This window comes from Haliotis cracherodii, unplaced genomic scaffold, assembly GCF_022045235.1.
Source record: "Haliotis cracherodii isolate W230 unplaced genomic scaffold, xgHalCrac1.p SCAF_17, whole genome shotgun sequence".
In the NCBI taxonomy this organism is placed as follows: Eukaryota; Metazoa; Mollusca; class Gastropoda; order Lepetellida; family Haliotidae; genus Haliotis; species Haliotis cracherodii.
The window spans coordinates 6,223,591-6,241,239 of NW_027266272.1; the positions used below are offsets into that span (position 1 = coordinate 6,223,591).

The 17,649-nt window shown below is 42.2% G+C and overlaps 1 protein-coding gene across 1 annotated transcript; it reads right to left on the reverse strand.

Moving 5' to 3' along the window:
• Positions 1-3,169: 3,169 nt before the first annotated feature.
• LOC139464284 (uncharacterized) lies at positions 3,170-14,062 on the reverse strand. Its single transcript, XM_071245807.1, has 5 exons — positions 13,901-14,062; positions 8,472-8,548; positions 7,906-7,983; positions 7,174-7,304; positions 3,170-4,538 (listed from the first exon to the last, which is right to left on the reverse strand). Exons 1-5 carry the CDS (start codon positions 14,060-14,062, stop codon positions 4,303-4,305), a joined length of 684 nt encoding a protein of 227 aa, XP_071101908.1. The 3' UTR covers positions 3,170-4,302.
• Between the last annotated feature and the right edge of the window lie 3,587 nt (positions 14,063-17,649).

Consider the following 17,649-nt stretch of genomic DNA (forward strand, 5'->3'; position numbering starts at 1 on the left):
ATTCATCGATGTGGTTCATACTATCCATGTAGGCACCAAGTGGTGTGGTTCATACTATCCATGTGGGCAGCAAGAGGCGTGGTTCATAACTATCCATGTGGGCGCTAATCGATGTGGTTCATACTATTAATGTAGGCACTCGTCGATGTGGCTCATACTATTAATGTAGACACTTGCCGATTTGGTTCATACTATTAATGTAGGCACTTGTCGATGTGGTTCATACTATGAATGTAGACACTTGCCGATGTGGTTCATACTATTAATGAATGCACTCGCCGATGTGGTTCATACTATTAATGTAGGCACTTACCGATGTGGTTCATACTATTAATGTAGGCACTCGCCGATGTGGTTCATACTATTAATGTAGGCACTCGCCGATGTGGTTCATACTATCAATGTAGGCACTCGCCGATGTGTGTCATACTATTAATGTAGGCACTAGCCGATGTGGTTCATACTTTAAATGTAGGCACTCGCCGATATGGTTCATACTATTAATGTAGGCACTCGCCGATGTGGTTCCTACTATCCATGTAGGCACTCATAGTAGACATTAACTCACCGATTATGTGACAAACATATGCTCAGTCTGCTGTAGAAATTACTATCGACGTAGGCACGGATAGGTGTCTACATACCACCGGTGTAGGCAATCACTGAAGTCATGCTTACAACACATATACCGTTATCCATGTAAAGCATTGTTATTCACCAGTGCGACAGACGAATGTATCCACGCAGCCAATCAACTGTAAACAGGTTTCAGGTGTGCTCATTCCCAACAGAACCAGACAATGAATGCCACTGTTGGCATGGCCGGGACGCCAACATATGACGTATCGTGAGGCGTGAAAGTATAACTCGGACAACGCCATTGTTGACAGGGGCAGGGACGCGAACATATGACGTATCATGAAGCGTGAAAGTATAAGTCAGACAACGCCATTATTGACAGGGACAGGGACGCGAACATATGACGTATCATGAAGCGTGAAAGTATAACTCAGACAACGCCATTGTTGACAGGGGCAGGGACGCGAACACATGACGTATCATGAAGCGTGAAAGTATAACTCAGACAACGCCATTGTTGACAGGGGCAGGGACGCGAACACATGACGTATCATGAAGCGTGAAAGTATAACTCAGACAACGCCATTGTTGACAGGGGTAGGAACGCCAACATATGACGTATCATGAAGCGTGAAAGTATAACTCAGACAACGCCATTGTTGACAGGGGCAGGGACGCGAACATATGACGTGTCGTGAAGCGTGAAAGTATAACTCAGACAACGCCATTGTTGACAGGGGCAGGGACGCGAACAAATGACGTATCATGAAGCGTGAAAGTATAACTCAGACAACGCCATTGTTGACAGGGGCAGGGACGCGAACATATGACGTATCATGAAGCGTGAAAGTATAACTCAGACAACGCCATTGTTGACAGGGGCAGGGACGCGAACACATGACGTATCATGAAGCGTGAAAGTATAACTCAGACAATGCCATTGTTGACAGGGGCAGGGACGCGAACACATGACGTATCATGAAGCGTGAAAGTATAACTCAGACAACGCCATTGTTGACAGGGGTAGGAACGCCAACATATGACGTGTCGTGAAGCGTGAAAGTATAACTCAGACAACGCCATTGTTGACAGGGGCAGGGACGCCAACATATGACGTATCATGAAGCGTGAAAGTATAAGTCGAACAACGCCATTGTTGACAGGGGCAGGGACGCGAACACATGACGTATCGTAAGGCGTGATAATATAACTCAGACAACGCCATTGTTGACAGGGGTAGGAACGCCAACATATGACGTATCATGAAGCGTGAAAGTATAAGTCGGACAACGCCATTGTTGACAGGGCCAGGGACGCGAACATATGACGTTTCGTGAGGCGTGAAAGTATAACTCAGACAAATTGATTGTGGCCCATCAGGTACATTTAAACTGAAATGAACATGAAGTGATTTTTATATCCACAACATTGTCATGGTAACAAACATTGATGTAACGTATCAACACATATTTAAAAAATCTGAGGAAATGGTTCTTCAAGATTTTCAATGTTTTCAAGCCCTAAAAACTGAAAAATGTTTTTGCTTTTAATTTACTAGCATGAACAAATTTCTTTCAGAATTATATTGTTTAAAGTATTATTTGATGAGATGAAAATGTAACAATACAAAACAAAACAAAATATTGATGATAGGATGATGCTATCTACATCCGCAGTACAAATACTCATCTTTAGGTTCTGAGGCAAATGGTGATATTCATTGTCCCCCAAAGTAGAACCGAATGCATGACGTTGTCATGTCGGGCATCTCAGGCTGCCAGTAACCAGTAACACATGACGAAATTCTGTATTTTCGTTGTTTAAATGGCTGCTATCATTTTTTTATATCCAATGTCTATTTCTGATAGACGTGTGGGTAAAACGGAAAATGTGATACTAGTAACAGTTTAGTAAATAAAAACAGCTAAACAAGGTTACACTGTGTGCGTTAATCGGAACATGCATTCAGTGTATAAAAAGAGATATAATTCCGTACCCGTTATCTGTAAATGCAGATATATTTTGTTTTGGATCTGGACGATTCACACACGGTGTCCCTTGGGCGTGTTGCCATCACATGCCTCAACCTCTAGATAACGGTGTGTGATGACGTTGTTCCAACGTTCGAAATACCAGTCTTTCCCTCATGCACTTAATTACCTTATTCAGAAGCTCAGTCTTGTGAGTAAATGGGTTCAGTGTTTCTCATTCCAAAGTTCAATTGATTTGTCACGTGGGCGTTATGTCAACCCAAGTGCGCGAAACAAAGTATGAAAATACTGTTGTGATTCGGAAAAGCCTGTGGTCTGCTACCTTGACATTGTTCACGAAAAAAGTAGGTGTGAACTGGATTAGTTAGACACATGACAAGAATTCGTCTCCTACCAAATACAACCAACACTTAACACATTTGTCAGTCTCGATGCCATCTGTTTACACACAATACTGTGACAAAACAATTGGTAAATATGAAAAAGGCTCAATATGCGTCGTGACGAGTAAAGCAGGTTATGTAAACATCTTGACGAGTAAAACAGGTTCCATATATCGTGACGAGTAAAACAGGTTCCATATATCGTGACGAGTAAAACAGGTTCTATACATCGTGACGAGTAAAACAGGTTCAATACATCGTGACGAGTACAACAGGTTCCATATATCGAGACGAGTAAAACAGGTTTTATACATCGTGGCGAGTGAAACAGGTTCTATACATCATGACGAGTAAAACAGGTTCTATATATCGTCACGATTAAAACAGGTTATGTAAACATCGTGTAGAGTAAAACAGGTTATATACATGGTGAAGAGTAAACCAGGTCATAAACAGCATGACGCGTAAAACAGTCTCGATGTCATCAACTATTTACCATGTAGAGTAGAGAGATACCCAATTTATCAATCCTCAATACTTATAAAAAAACATTCACCGCCAAACCTGCTAAGGCCATCATTATGTGAGGTTTGGCTGAAAACTCTCACATGAGATATTTGAAATTAAGTGGTTTTGACGCACTCTGGTTTTCGTACCTTTCTAACAAATGAAACGACAAAACCCTTTCCATATTCATAAGAAATCTCTGCCAAAAGCAGGGTGGACAAGGAACGCCATGTATTCTGTTAAATCGTAAATTGCTGAAGGTATGAAATCACATCCTGGTGTCATTGAAACTGTAAGTGGTATTGTTTGAAAATTCACTGTCGTCTTCACGGAGAATACTTGATGCAAACCATGTACCCGTCCATGAGAGTGGTCATCATCGCTATCTTTTTTAAACTTCCCGGTGAAAGGCCTCTTTCTTGAATTTTGTACAAGTACAGTCCCCACTCTTTATATTGCAGGCGACGGGGTCAAACTATAACTCATAATTTGACATTCTTGCAAGACGTCTTTGGTAAACATCACTTCATCCGCTAGATGACAAGAGGTTTTGATTGGTTGTCATAAACGTGGGATGAAATTGGTTGATATGAGTATTTTAAACAAATACTGAGAAATTGACACACAATTACCAACATATTTGCTACATTCTCTATCACATTCTCGGTAATATATGCCACCCGTTCGCATTGCTACCGTGTGCAATCCATCATTACAACCCCTTTTTTTTCTTGGCGACAATAATCGCCAACAGCATTTTTGTCGTTGTTTAATACCTCGATACTCGTCGATTAATGCCAGAGACATGACGCAGATTGCACCGATAAAGAATAAGGCGTGGGCTAGAAGAGACGGTTGCTGTCGTTATCTTGCTGCCATTGAGATGGGTGGGTCATTCCCGGGGGTAGATAAGCCGGCTGCATGGGTCCAGCGGGAGGTGGGTGCTTGCCCTGCGTCTGCCCTGGGAGTGAGGAGTACGGTGGTGGAGGCCCGGGGGGTGCGGCTACATACGTCCCGGGGGGTACGGCAACGTATGATCCAGGATAGGTTGGGGTCTGGATGAACTGCTGGGTTGTCACTGTAATGTTCGGAAGGTTGTATTAGAATCTAGCTGCATCAGGATCTGTTTACATTGTCATCAACGCAAAGCTTAAGTCATCTTATTTAAAGTGAATATAGTACAACGATTGTGAATAGGGAATAAACGATTTGAAAGTAAAAATAAAAGCGACAATATTGTAAAATCAGAGGGGATTTCTGCGAAAAACGAAGGTCAATTGTACGATTATATAATAAACACTTATTTATTAATCACTTTCAAATAACATGTTCAAGTGTATTGCACAACAGGCTTTGAAAGGTAGTATAATGCACACACAACATTTGTTCGCAACAATAATAAAAGAAAAGACATTCATTAGTGTTTACAATATAAAGCGTAAGTGTTCGATAGACATGCTAAATGAAATATTCTGTGAATAAATTGTTTGTCTTGACGCTGCAAAGTAAATAAAAGCCTGTCTTTAGCACGTATCGCAGCCCTCCCTACAAGAAACAGTTAAGCACATTGGTGAAACCCACGTGCACGGACATGGTGCTGACAGAGAAAAGAACTGATCGAGGTGAATCTGCTATTTGAACCACGGATCATCGGATCATGATGAGACTATGGGATGCAACTCTGCAGTCATTTCGGCAACGTTTACTGAACCAGCCGTTACAAAAAAATGAAACCGTGCATTATATTGTAGTGTATAGGCATATGCACGAGGTTATATACACATCCCTAAGTTTGAGGACCAAAAAGCCCGCCTAGACAGCAAATATATGTAACTGGAATAATTACTCAGTCTGACATATTGCACTGAAATGAATTTGTGGAATCTGTCCTATAGGTAAGTCAGTTAAGCATATCTATCTGCACAAGTTATGTACAGGCTGGTTAATACCAAACAGCAATAGATTGACCGAGTGAGTAAGTTGGGGTTTACGCTGCTTTTAGCAATATTACAGCAATATCAGGCGGGTGGACGCCAGAAATGGTGTTCACACATTGTACCCATTTGGGGAATCAAACCTGGGACTTCAGGCTAACAAGTCAATGCTTTAACCATCAGGCTAGCCAATCGCCATTCCAACAGAGTGAGTCTCTTGATGTATATGAACGTCGCCGGGCCCTATGCATCGCCTACCAATGGAGCGAGTCTCCACTTACCTGTATACATATGAACAGAGCTGCGTCCTATTTATCGTCTACCAGCATAGTCTCCACTTACCTGTATGCATATGGACATCGCCGGGCCCTATACATCGCCTACCAACATAGTCTCCACTTACCTGTATGCATATGGACATCACCGCGCCCTATACATCGCCTACCAACATAGTCTCAAATTACCTGTATGCATATGGACATCACCGGGCCCTATACATCGCCTACCAACAGAGTCTCCACTTACCTGTATGCATATGAATAACGCCGTGTCCTATACATCGCCCACCAACAGAGTGAGTGAGTGAGTATGGTTTTACGCCGCTTTTACCAATATTCCAGCAATATCACGGCGGGGGTCACCAGATATAGGCTTCACACATTGTACCCATGTTGGGAATCGAACGTGACGAGCGAACGCTTTAACCACTAGGCTACCCGATCGCCCCCCACCAACAGAGCAAGTCTCCACTTACCTGTATGCATATGAACAGGGCTTGGTCCTAAACATCGCCTACAATCAGAGTCTCCACTTACCTGTATGCATATGAACAGCGCTGGGTCCTATACATCGCCTACCATCAGAGTCTCCACTTACCTGTATGCATATGGACATCACCGCGCCCTATACATCGCCTACCAACATAGTCTCCACTTACCTGTATGCATATGGACATCACCGCGCCCTATACATCGCCTACCAACATAGTCTCCACTTACCTGTATGCATATGGACATCACCGGGCCCTATACATCGCCTACCAACATAGTCTCCACTTACCTGTATGCATATGAATAACGCCGTGTCCTATACATCGCCCACCAACAGAGTGAGTGAGTGAGTATGGTTTTACGCCGCTTTTACCAATATTCCAGCAATATCACGGCGGGGGTCACCAGATATAGGCTTCACACATTGTACCCATGTTGGGAATCGAACGTGACGAGCGAACGCTTTAACCGCTAGGCTACCCGATCGCCCCCCACCAACAGAGCAAGTCTCCACTTACCTGTATGCATATGAACAGGGCTTGGTCCTAAACATCGCCTACAATCAGAGTCTCCACTTACCTGTATGCATATGAACAGCGCTGGGTCCTATACATCGCCTACCATCAGAGTCTCCACCTACCTGTACGCATATGAACAGCGCTGGGTCCTAAACATCGCCTACCAACATAGTCTCCACTTACCTGTATGCATATGAATAACGCATGGTCCTATACATCGCCTACCATCAGAGTCTCCACCTACCTGTATGCATATGAATAACGCCGGGCCCTATACATCGCCCACCAACAGAGCGAGTCTCCACTTACCTGTATGCAAATGAACAGCGCTGGGTCCTAAACATCGCCTACCATCAGCGTCTCCACCTAACTGTATTCATATGAATAGCGTCGGGTCCTATACATCGCATACCATCAGAGTCTCCACTTACCTGTATACATATGAAGAACGCTGGGTCACAACATCGCCTACCATCAGAGTCTCCACTTACCTGTATGCATATGAACAGCGCCGGGTCCTATTGGGGCAGGATGGACTCTCAAAACCCGACCGTAGTAGCGTTTCTTGTACCACGTGACTGATGCTAGTAGCAAGAAGAAGGCAAGAGCCAGTATCCCAACCCTGAAACACATAACAGTAAATATGATCAACACGTCCACGTAATTCTGTACAGCTTCGAATCCCTTGCTGTACTTCATCACTGTTCTCTCGATACTCTTCGTCACTTCAGGACCGCATCCGTGGTAAGTGGTAGAGCGTCCGCCCGGAGAGCTGAAGGTCCGGGGTTCGATCTCCGGCCACGTCATACCAAAAGACGTAAAAAGATGGTACTTGTTGTTACCCTGTCTGGTGCTCGGCATTAAGGGGCTAAAATAAGGACTGGTCGGCTCGGAGTCAGTATACTGTGTCTGAGTGGGGTATTCATGTTAAACTGCGGCATGGTATCAGTGTGCTAGCACTATAAAAAGGCAGAAATCGGCACTAGTACAAGCAGCCACACACACATGCACGTCGCTATATAAGTGAAATAATCTTGGACGCGACGTTATACCCAATTTCACCTCACCTCTTCACTTCAAATATCATTGTCGTCTTCACCTCCAGATTCGCCTTCCTCGCCAACCCTCGCATTTCTCGCACCCCTCGTACATTCGTATTTCCACCCACACCTGCATTCCAACATCACAATAGCTAACATTGTCTGATAAAGTCGAACACTCACCAGAAGTACCACAATCTGTGAATCAAGACTGGATAGTGACAGCAGACTCCGGAACAACAGTACTCCCAGTCATGACACCTGTAGCGAGAATAACTACAAGTAATATACAGCAAGACCCCCAGTCATGACACCTGTAGCGAGAACAACTACAAGTAACATACAGCAAGACCCCCAGTCATGACACCTGAAGCGAGAATAACTACAAGTAATATACAGCAAGACCCCCCAGTCATGACACCTGTAGCGAGAACAACTACAAGTAATATACAGCAAGACCCCCAGTCATGACACCTGTAGCGTGAACAACTACAAGGAATATACAGCAAGACCCCCAGTCATGACACCTGTAGCGAGAACAACTACAAGTAATATACAGCAAGACCCCCAGTCATGACACCTGTAGCGAGAATAACTACAAGTAATATACAGCAAGACCACCAGTCATGATATGTAGCAAGAACCAAAATGATATGCGTCCATAATGGGTGTATGAATGCTTCATTAGTTATTTAATCTAATAGCACTCTTACAACATATGATACAGGGTTTTTTGCCATGATACTTACTTGTACGTGAGGACCCTTGAGTGGCCGTAGGTGTAAGTGTGGTATGTGCAGACCTTGTTGCCACTCGCAATGCAGATCTGAAACGCAGAGATAGATAGATTTGTTTGTTTGTTGTTTAACGCCACACTGAGCAATATTCCAGCTATATGACGGCGGTCTGTAAATCGAGTCTGGACCAGACAATCCAGTGAGTTAATATCATGAGCATCGATCCACGCAATTGGGATCGATGACATGCATCAATCAAGTCAGCGAGTCTGACAACACGATCCCGTTAGTCGCCTCTTACGACATGCATAGTCGCCTTTTACGACAAGCTTGGGTTGCTAAAGACGTATTCTACCCGAATCTTCACAGGTCGATTGAGTGAGTGAGTGTGGTTTACGCTTTGAACAGTCTTCGAGCTATAATATCACTGTGTTTCAGCTAAATGTGAAGAAAAACACGAAGTGATGCAGTTCTCAGGCGTTTACATCTTTGATGACACCCGCGAGAACGGGTATGGTGCTGGCAAACCTGGAAACATAATCTAAAATTCGAACCAATTTACGGCAAGCATGGATTGCAGAAGACATATTCTACCCCGGATCTTCACGGGTCAGATACATAGATATGCAGACACACACACATAGATGTATTACATGTACGAGGAGTGGCTGAAACGTTCTGATCCTAACTATAATGGACTGCCTTAGTGGAGTTGGTCGCTGTTTGATTCTCGACATAATCCCCTTCGATGTCATCATACCTCTGCAAACGATGCTAGAGAGCTCAAACAGTCATACTTTGCGACAAAAAAATTGTGCACAGATGCATTGTCCTGAAAAACACGCCTTCGGTGAGTTTTCCGATACGTTAACCCTTGATATTCTCGCGCCGTTGCCAAAGCAAATTAACATAATATTGGTCATTAATAGTCTGGGCCGGAAATCGTAGGCTATCGTAGCCTAAGATATCTTAAGTTTATCGTAAATCTAAGATAGCCCCATACCTGTCGTAAGTTTATTTTATCTTCATCCAAGATGGCGGCATACATTTTCATAGATATTTTGCCAAACAATTAGTCCGCTTTACGTTCAAATATTGACATTTCATTTTGTAAAACTGAGTGATTCAAATTGACACTTCGAAAACACGAAGAACGCGTCAAGGAGTTCACGTCAAAAGTGTTCTTAATCGCGACAGCGATACACATAACTGTGGAGTCGATAGTTTACAATATTTTTCTATCCGAGTCCATGCTGAAGAAGTGTGAAACAACATACCTTTTCGATAATTTGGGAAGGATAAAAACGGAAGGTGTCGGCAGGCTCTATAGTAATGACCGTGACCTTATTGATAACTCAGGGGGAGCTAATCTTAGTTCAAACTCTAGTTGAGAGTGGTTTCCCTTTGTATTCGCCCGGGACACCTTGCTCAATGTTACAGTTTTCATAAAGCGCAGAGTTCCGCTGTTATATTAACTGGATCGCATTTGTGTCAATGCTTTAGTCTTTATTTTCGCATTTTATAACATTATATCAATCTACATATGTTAAAAAATGTTTCGCATAAGTTTTTACATCTAAAATCGTGTGGGACGGGTGGTTTTAATAATTGAATTTTAACTTTACAGTGTAGTATTTATTGACTTAACAAGGAAATACATGTGATCAAAGATTTGTATACAATATCTGATATTTTTCTTGCAAAAGTAATTGTAATTTGTTTCGTTTTAAATTCAATACCTATATTATCTATATCCTCTTGAAAGACAAATTTGATGAAAAGTTATTAAAAACTGTCTGTTGAACAATTGCATTCTTTAAAAACAGGTGATTAACGGCATATAGATGTATTCCATTAAATAAAACAATTTACTGAAATTTTGACAGCAAAATCAAATAAAAAATGGGTTCCCATGCTCGTTCTGGTTCTCGTCAAAATGTAGCATAGTTTGCACATTGTCCAAGATTCACTTTCCAATATGTGTTCTCAGAAAAAAAGGTTTATTGAATGAAATTTACTGATCAATATGAAATTCACATTTTCAACACAATAATCTTTGCATTCAATAAACCGGTTTTAAAATATTTTGGTCTTTTTAATATTTAAGTCTACATCTTCCCGTTTTGTGAAAATATAGATATACTTGAGACCATTCAGAAAATAAAATCGTTGTAACGTATAGGGTCAACGGACAAATACTAGTAAATGATCCTCAGCAATTCTGTCAGACAAACCAAACATCATTGAACTACGTTCTGAGATAGATTTGACACATTACAAAGTATTTCGCTCCTCAGCCAGATTTAAATGAAATCAGACAAATCAGTTTATTAGCTCTACTTAATTTAAAAGGATAGAAAATGACTACATTATATGTATGTTCACGTTAACTTGCGGCGTGTTCCATGAGACAACATAACTTGACAATTCCTAAATTGGCAGGTTCCATATGGCACACATGGAACAGTAGATATTTAAGGCGATGGGCATCTGTTCTCACTATCGTGTATGGCCACTATTAGAGCCAAAATATGGACAAGCATCTGACATCCTATGGAAGCAATCAGATCCCGAATTGTGGCCTGGAATGTTCACCCACTCAACCTGCAATGTTTGTGCCAATTGCCTGAAGTTCTGTGGTTGTTGCTGACTTGCTCACAGTCGTTGAACCCAAAAATGTTCGGTTTAAATCTGGGGATTTGGAGGGCCATGGCAGGACCTGGATGTTGCGGCTCGTGAAGAAGGATGTTGTCAGTCTTGCCGTGTGGTGTCGGGCGTTGTCTTGTGGAAAAATGATGTTCGCTTGTTGCATAATGGACGTGTGGCCGAAGAATCTCATCCGTGAAACGTTGTGCCGTTTAATTCCCCAGGACTTTCACCAAGTCTGTTCTGCGAGTGTAGGAGATGGATGATCACATCATCAACCTACCGCCACCAAATATGTCCATTTCCTGTATGCAGATGCGTGCATAACGTTCCCCGCCACGCCTGTCAACACCATCCCCACGGCGAAGCATGAGACGTGACTCATTAATTAACCAAGCTTGTCTACATCGCAGTTGTGGCCATTATCCGTGACCTTGACACCATTGACGTCGCAGCCGACGATGCAGGTCCGTCAAAATGACGCCTTGAACTGGTCGTCTAGTGCGAATGCCTTCAGCACGTTAACAGTTCCTCACTGTCTGGGCTGATATCCTACGCAATCTTGGCATTGCCGTAGTTGTAGAGGTGGCCAAATTGGTTCTTTAGCGTAAGTGGCGTAGCCGTATGAATCTGTCCTGTGCTCTAGAGATACGTGATCGACCGGATCTTGAAAGGTGGCGTGTTGTCTCTGATGACGATTCCACACGTGCTGTGTGAGATAACCTGAGTACAGCTGACTATGAATCTCCTGTTTGCAGGTGGCCGATGACGTTGCTGCGTTGGGCTTCCGTCAGTCGTGGCATGTTATCGCTGTTCACGTGCTTTAAGACTGTAACGGCATGCACATGAAAACCCATCATTTACATAGCCCAACAAGTGATGTTGCACGTGCATTTGATGTTGGTGTGTTTCAGCGTCAGGCTTTATGGTTGTGTTTTTCTGCAGTACCTCATTCTTTCTACACAAATCAATCCAAATCCATACAGAAATGACTCATTTATTTTGGTATTAATTTTGTATGGACGGCGGCAACACTCTGTCAGATATTTAACGATTTTTACTACTTTTGCGGTTCGTTTATTTTGCAGAGTATAATATTCATATTATGATGGCTGTGTTGTCTTTCTTGGACCTGCACCGTGCATTCTCCTCTCCTTGGGTGTGATAGTGAAACGGTACGATTTCCGCACAATCAATTCTAGCCTCTCATGGTATTTTCTCCTTGTAGTGCTTCATTGTACGATAAACAATTCTCACTCGGCATTGATTTCTTAAATAAACCCTGTCGACCTCCACACAAAAGTGAAACACTGCCAAACTGATTAACCCTATATAAACCATGAATACAAAAAAACACAGAGAAACGTTAAGAGAGACATAAATCATTTATAGACACTCTCTGAACCTACATACAAAACAAACACTGGCAGAGGGATAAACCTTATATAAGACATGAATCGCTTGATGCAAAACAGAAGCACTGTGAGATGGATAAACCTATAAACCATGAAATCGTCAATACAAAAGAGAAGCACTGACAGATGGATAAACCTGCAAACCATGAAATCGTAAATACAAAAGAGAAGCACTGACAGATGGATAAACCTGCAAACCATGAAATCGTAAATACAAAAGAGAAGCACTGACAGCTGGATAAACCTGTAAACCATGAAATCCTAAATACAAACCAGACGCTCTGAAAGAGGGATTATCCAATAGAAATGTCTGCATAAAGCAGAGTCGATTGTACGATTCCGACTTTAACAAATCACTATCAAATAGCAATGATACCAGGTGTTCGAGAAAAGGTGATACCCGTCACAAACACAAGCAAAGGCAGATCAATTATTCACTTTAAAAAACACGGGAACATGCGGACAAATCAAAATAGTGAAATGCATTGGACAGATTTGGAAATGTCCACATATCTGCAATAACACTTTTTGAAAGTTTTACTGAGGCCTTGAGCAAGAGTCGCGTGACGCTCTTTGAAATCTTGGTAAAAAGAGCATGCTCGATTGTATCTCAAAAGTTGTGAAATGTAAACACCAAAGGTTGGAGCTGCTGGGATATTGTTCGACATGAAGGGAACGCTGACAATGGAAAGTTGAAATCATCCATCTTGTCATACAGTCTTGTGGAGAGTGTTTTTGTCATTTTATGCACGGATGTAAATATGAAACACATGAGGCGTTCTCACTGGTCTCCTTTATTTCTAGTTCAGGAAGATAAATCAGTAGAAGGGAATTGGCTATTTGATTGTTATTTAACGATATCAGATCATCGATATACCTGGAGCTTAAGTTAAACCTCTTGGCCAAATTAAACAATGTCATCATCCATACAAAAGTGAAACACTGACATGGTGGTTAACCCTATATAAGCCATGAAAACCCTGAAACATTGACATCGGGTTAAGCTTTATAACCACCATGTATACCCCAACACACACGCAACGGGTAAAGGGTGTGGTTACAGTCTTGTTACTACTCTACAAAAATCACAGTCTGGAAATGAAAACTATAACGTCAATACAATAGAGTAATCCGTCAGGATTTTGTGTTGAAACAGTGGGTTTAAATGGCAAATTGTATGACTAGATCACCGTAAAAATTTACAATCGACATGCGGCATAATCTTCAATAACAATGCTACTAAGCAAGAGTACATGTGTTGCACTAGTCAGTCTGAGAAATGCATACTTCTGTGGGTAAAAACAGGGACGTTACTGACATCACCTACTACACTGCAACATTAAAACGACTAACGACGACTCTACCCTCCAGTATCCTCACCTGCCACAGAGCGACGACGACGACGACACTGCTGCGAGTCCATCCGGCCATTGTCACACCTGTACCATCAACGCCATGAACCTTCGTCGTCATCACAGAGCACGTGATCGCGCCTTTCTCCGTTACCATGGTTTTCAAGCGCTGTGATCGATACCCGCACATATAACAAGCAGTGATTCCTAGAGGTCGGGGTAGGGATAACACATACACAGTCCATGTATATACTAGAATATAAAGGTTACCATGGAAACGTGATAATTCACCGTGTTTCGTGGATAATGATACTAATTATCAATAGACGTCACAGCATGTGATCCGATTGTGTTATTACAGTGTGTATTGCCGCCAGCTGGACGAACAAAAGTGAATTAAATATAGATTTCTGATGTTGTGTTTGATGGACAAGGACGGATGTAAATTATTAGCAGTCAGCCCCGTGTACACTGAACAAAAAACGTTTGTGTAATATACGCTAAGTGGTAGTGAACAAGTCATTACCATTGTATTCTGATCTGTAGCATGTACATGGCAAAGGGAAGATTTGGCACAGAAAATCAGAACTGTGGTTCAGTTATTGGGAAATTGTATACAGTAAACTACGGTTATAACAAACTAAAAGGGACCATTAATCTAGTTTGTTATAACCGTAGTTCGTTATAGGCACATATACAACCAATATACAGGAAATGGACGGGACCAAAAAACAGTTCATTGTATCCGTCAGTTCGGTATAAGCGGGTTCGTTATAAACGTAGTTTACAGTATATGAACACCACAACATTTCGGTCACAGATCAGTGACGCGCATGCCTTCAAGGTAATGACTGCACGCAGCATCGCCCGAGACAGAAATGACATGAATGCAGGCACGATGAAGCTGGATAAATACCACACTGTCTAACATTGTAGCCATGATGTTTTGTTATATCATGTCAATATCGCCTCAAGCCAAACATTTATAAATTTAGTAACATGTTTAATGGTAGAAAGTCAGTGTTTTACGAAACAGTAACTCTGTTATACTCCAACAACGTGCGTTCCTGGTAAGAATGTAGAGAATATAGGTCTCTATCAACCAATGCCTGGATCGGATGATCATGTTCAGTGACTTGATTAATTGAAATTGCACGGATCAATGATCATGATGTCAATCACTTGATTGTATGGTCCAGGCTCAAATATTTACAGAGCGACGTCATACAGCCAAAATATTGCTGAGAATGGCGTTAACCAACAAACAAAATAAACGTATGTTCCGTCGTGTTCGCATTCAATACTGTTTACTTCACTGACCGCTACACACTGCCTTAAACGCAATCAAGTTGTGTTCTGTTCCTGGACGATGGTCGGCAAAAGTAAGGAATGGTCAGAGCTGGGTGCAGTTGAGGCATATGACGCACACGTGCATTCGGAATCCACCTGTCTAGTTGGACAATCATAACGCCCTAGATTGGCCCTTACAGTGTATGTCAAGAACTCCAGAAACTTAGGATGGAGTAGAGAAGGTAATCAGAAAGCAGTCTTTTAATGTCTGGGTTTTTTTCAGTGCGGCAACTGAAGATGTTTGTTCTATGACTTTTGGAAATACTTTGAAATGTACTTTGTGTTTTATATATGTGCTAAATGTGTCTGTTTGAACTGCCAATAAAGCACTTTATAGGTTTAAGTGAGTTTGGTGGATCTACGAAAAATCGCGTTGTTGTCTAACAGTGTTTGTGTAACGGGTAATAAAGTATGGTCTAATCTACAGAGTTTGGTTGAACTGCGAATAAAGGTATAAACGTGGGTAAAACCATCGAGTTTGGAAATTCCAGGTTCGTTGATATCTCACTAAAGTTGACAATAACACCAACGTTAGCGATTTCCTTTGTTTGTGGGTACACGGGTGGCCAAGTCGTCTAAGCCGCCGCAAGTAGCTGTGTAGACTTGCGTCCCTTGGGGAAGTCAGAAACCTGTGACCGTGGGTTCGAATTCTAGATTTTGTGTCCAGGTTTGTCAGCACCATACCCGTGCTCGCGGGTGTCATCAAAGAGGTAAACGCCTGAGAACTGCATCACTTCGTGTTTTCTCTTCACTGAAACACAGTGAAATAACTCGAATATTGCTCAAAGCGTTCAACCACAATCACTCAATCGACCCGTGAAGATCCGGGGTAGAATAGGTCTTCAGCAACCCATGCTTGTCGTAAAAAGGCGACTATGCTTGTCGTGAGAGGCGACTAACGGGATCATGTGGTCAGGCTCGCTGACTTGGTTGATGCATGTCATCGTATCACAATTGCGTAAATTGCTGATGCTATCAATCACGGGATTGTCTGGGCCAGACTCGATTATTTACAGACCGCCGTCACTCAATCACTCCTTTGGGTGACTGTCTCAAAACAGGAACAACAGAAGGAAGCAGTGACCTATGTAAAATCCCCTGTGTATGACGAAAGATAACTCTTGTCAGCTTATCGGCATGATTCCCATTCGGTGTGCTGAAGGTTTTCCCTCTTCTGAAAAATATGTATCAGTTCACATCAGTTCAGATTGTCAAAGATTGAATAGGAAGTGCACGTTGCTCTTTTGGTCCATCTTATATCATAAGTTCATGGTCTAAGGTGATCAATAAATATTTTCCTGCTTTTGTCTCATAATGAAGCCACTGTGATATGCAGTTAGGTTTAAATGTGTCTTTATTACATGGTTACACTCATGGGTTCAGATGTGTCTTATCTTGGAGCTACTGTGGTGCACTCATGGGTCTAGATGTGTCTTAGAATGGAGCTAGTGTGGTACACTCATGGGTTTAGATGTGTCTTATAATAGAGCTAGTGTGGTACACTCATGGGTTTAGATGTGTCTTATAATAGAGCTAGTGTGGTACACTCATGGGTTTAGATGTGTCTTATAATAGAGCTAGTGTGGTACACTCATGGGTTTAGATGTGTCTTATAATAGAGCTAGTGTGGTACACTCATGGGTTTAGGTGTGTCTTATCTTGGAGCTAGTGTGGTACACTCATGGGTTTAGATGTGTCTTATAATAGAGCTAGTGTGGTACACTCATGGGTTTAGATGTGTCTTATCTTGGAGCTAGTGTGGTACACTCATGGGTTTAGGTGTGTCTTATCTTGGAGCTAGTGTGGTACACTCATGGGTTTAGGTGATTCTTATCTTGGAGCTACTGTGGTACACTCATGGGTTTAGATGTATCTTATCTTGGAGCTAGTGTGGTACACTCATGGGTTTAGATGTGTCTTATCTTGGAGCTACTGTGGTACACTCATGGGTTTAGATGTGTCTTATCTTGGAGCTACTGTGGTACACTCATGGGTTTAGATGTGTCCTATCTTGGAGCTAGTGTGGTACACTCATGGGTTTAGATGTGTCTTATAATAGAGCTAGTGTGGTACACTCATGGGTTTAGATGTGTCTTATCTTGGAGCTACTGTGGTACACTCATGGGTTTAGATGTGTCTTATCTTGGAGCTAGTGTGGTACACTCATGGGTTTAGGTGTGTCTTATCTTGGAGCTAGTGTGGTACACTCATGGGTTTAGATGTGTCTTATCTTGGAGCTAGTGTGGTACACTCATGGGTTTAGATGTGTCTTATAATAGAGCTAGTGTGGTACACTCATGGGTTTAGATGTGTCTTATAATAGAGCTAGTGTGGTACACTCATGGGTTTAGGTGTGTCTTATCTTGGAGCTACTGTGGTGCACTCATGGGTTTAGATGTATCTTATCTTGGAGCTAGTGCGGTACAC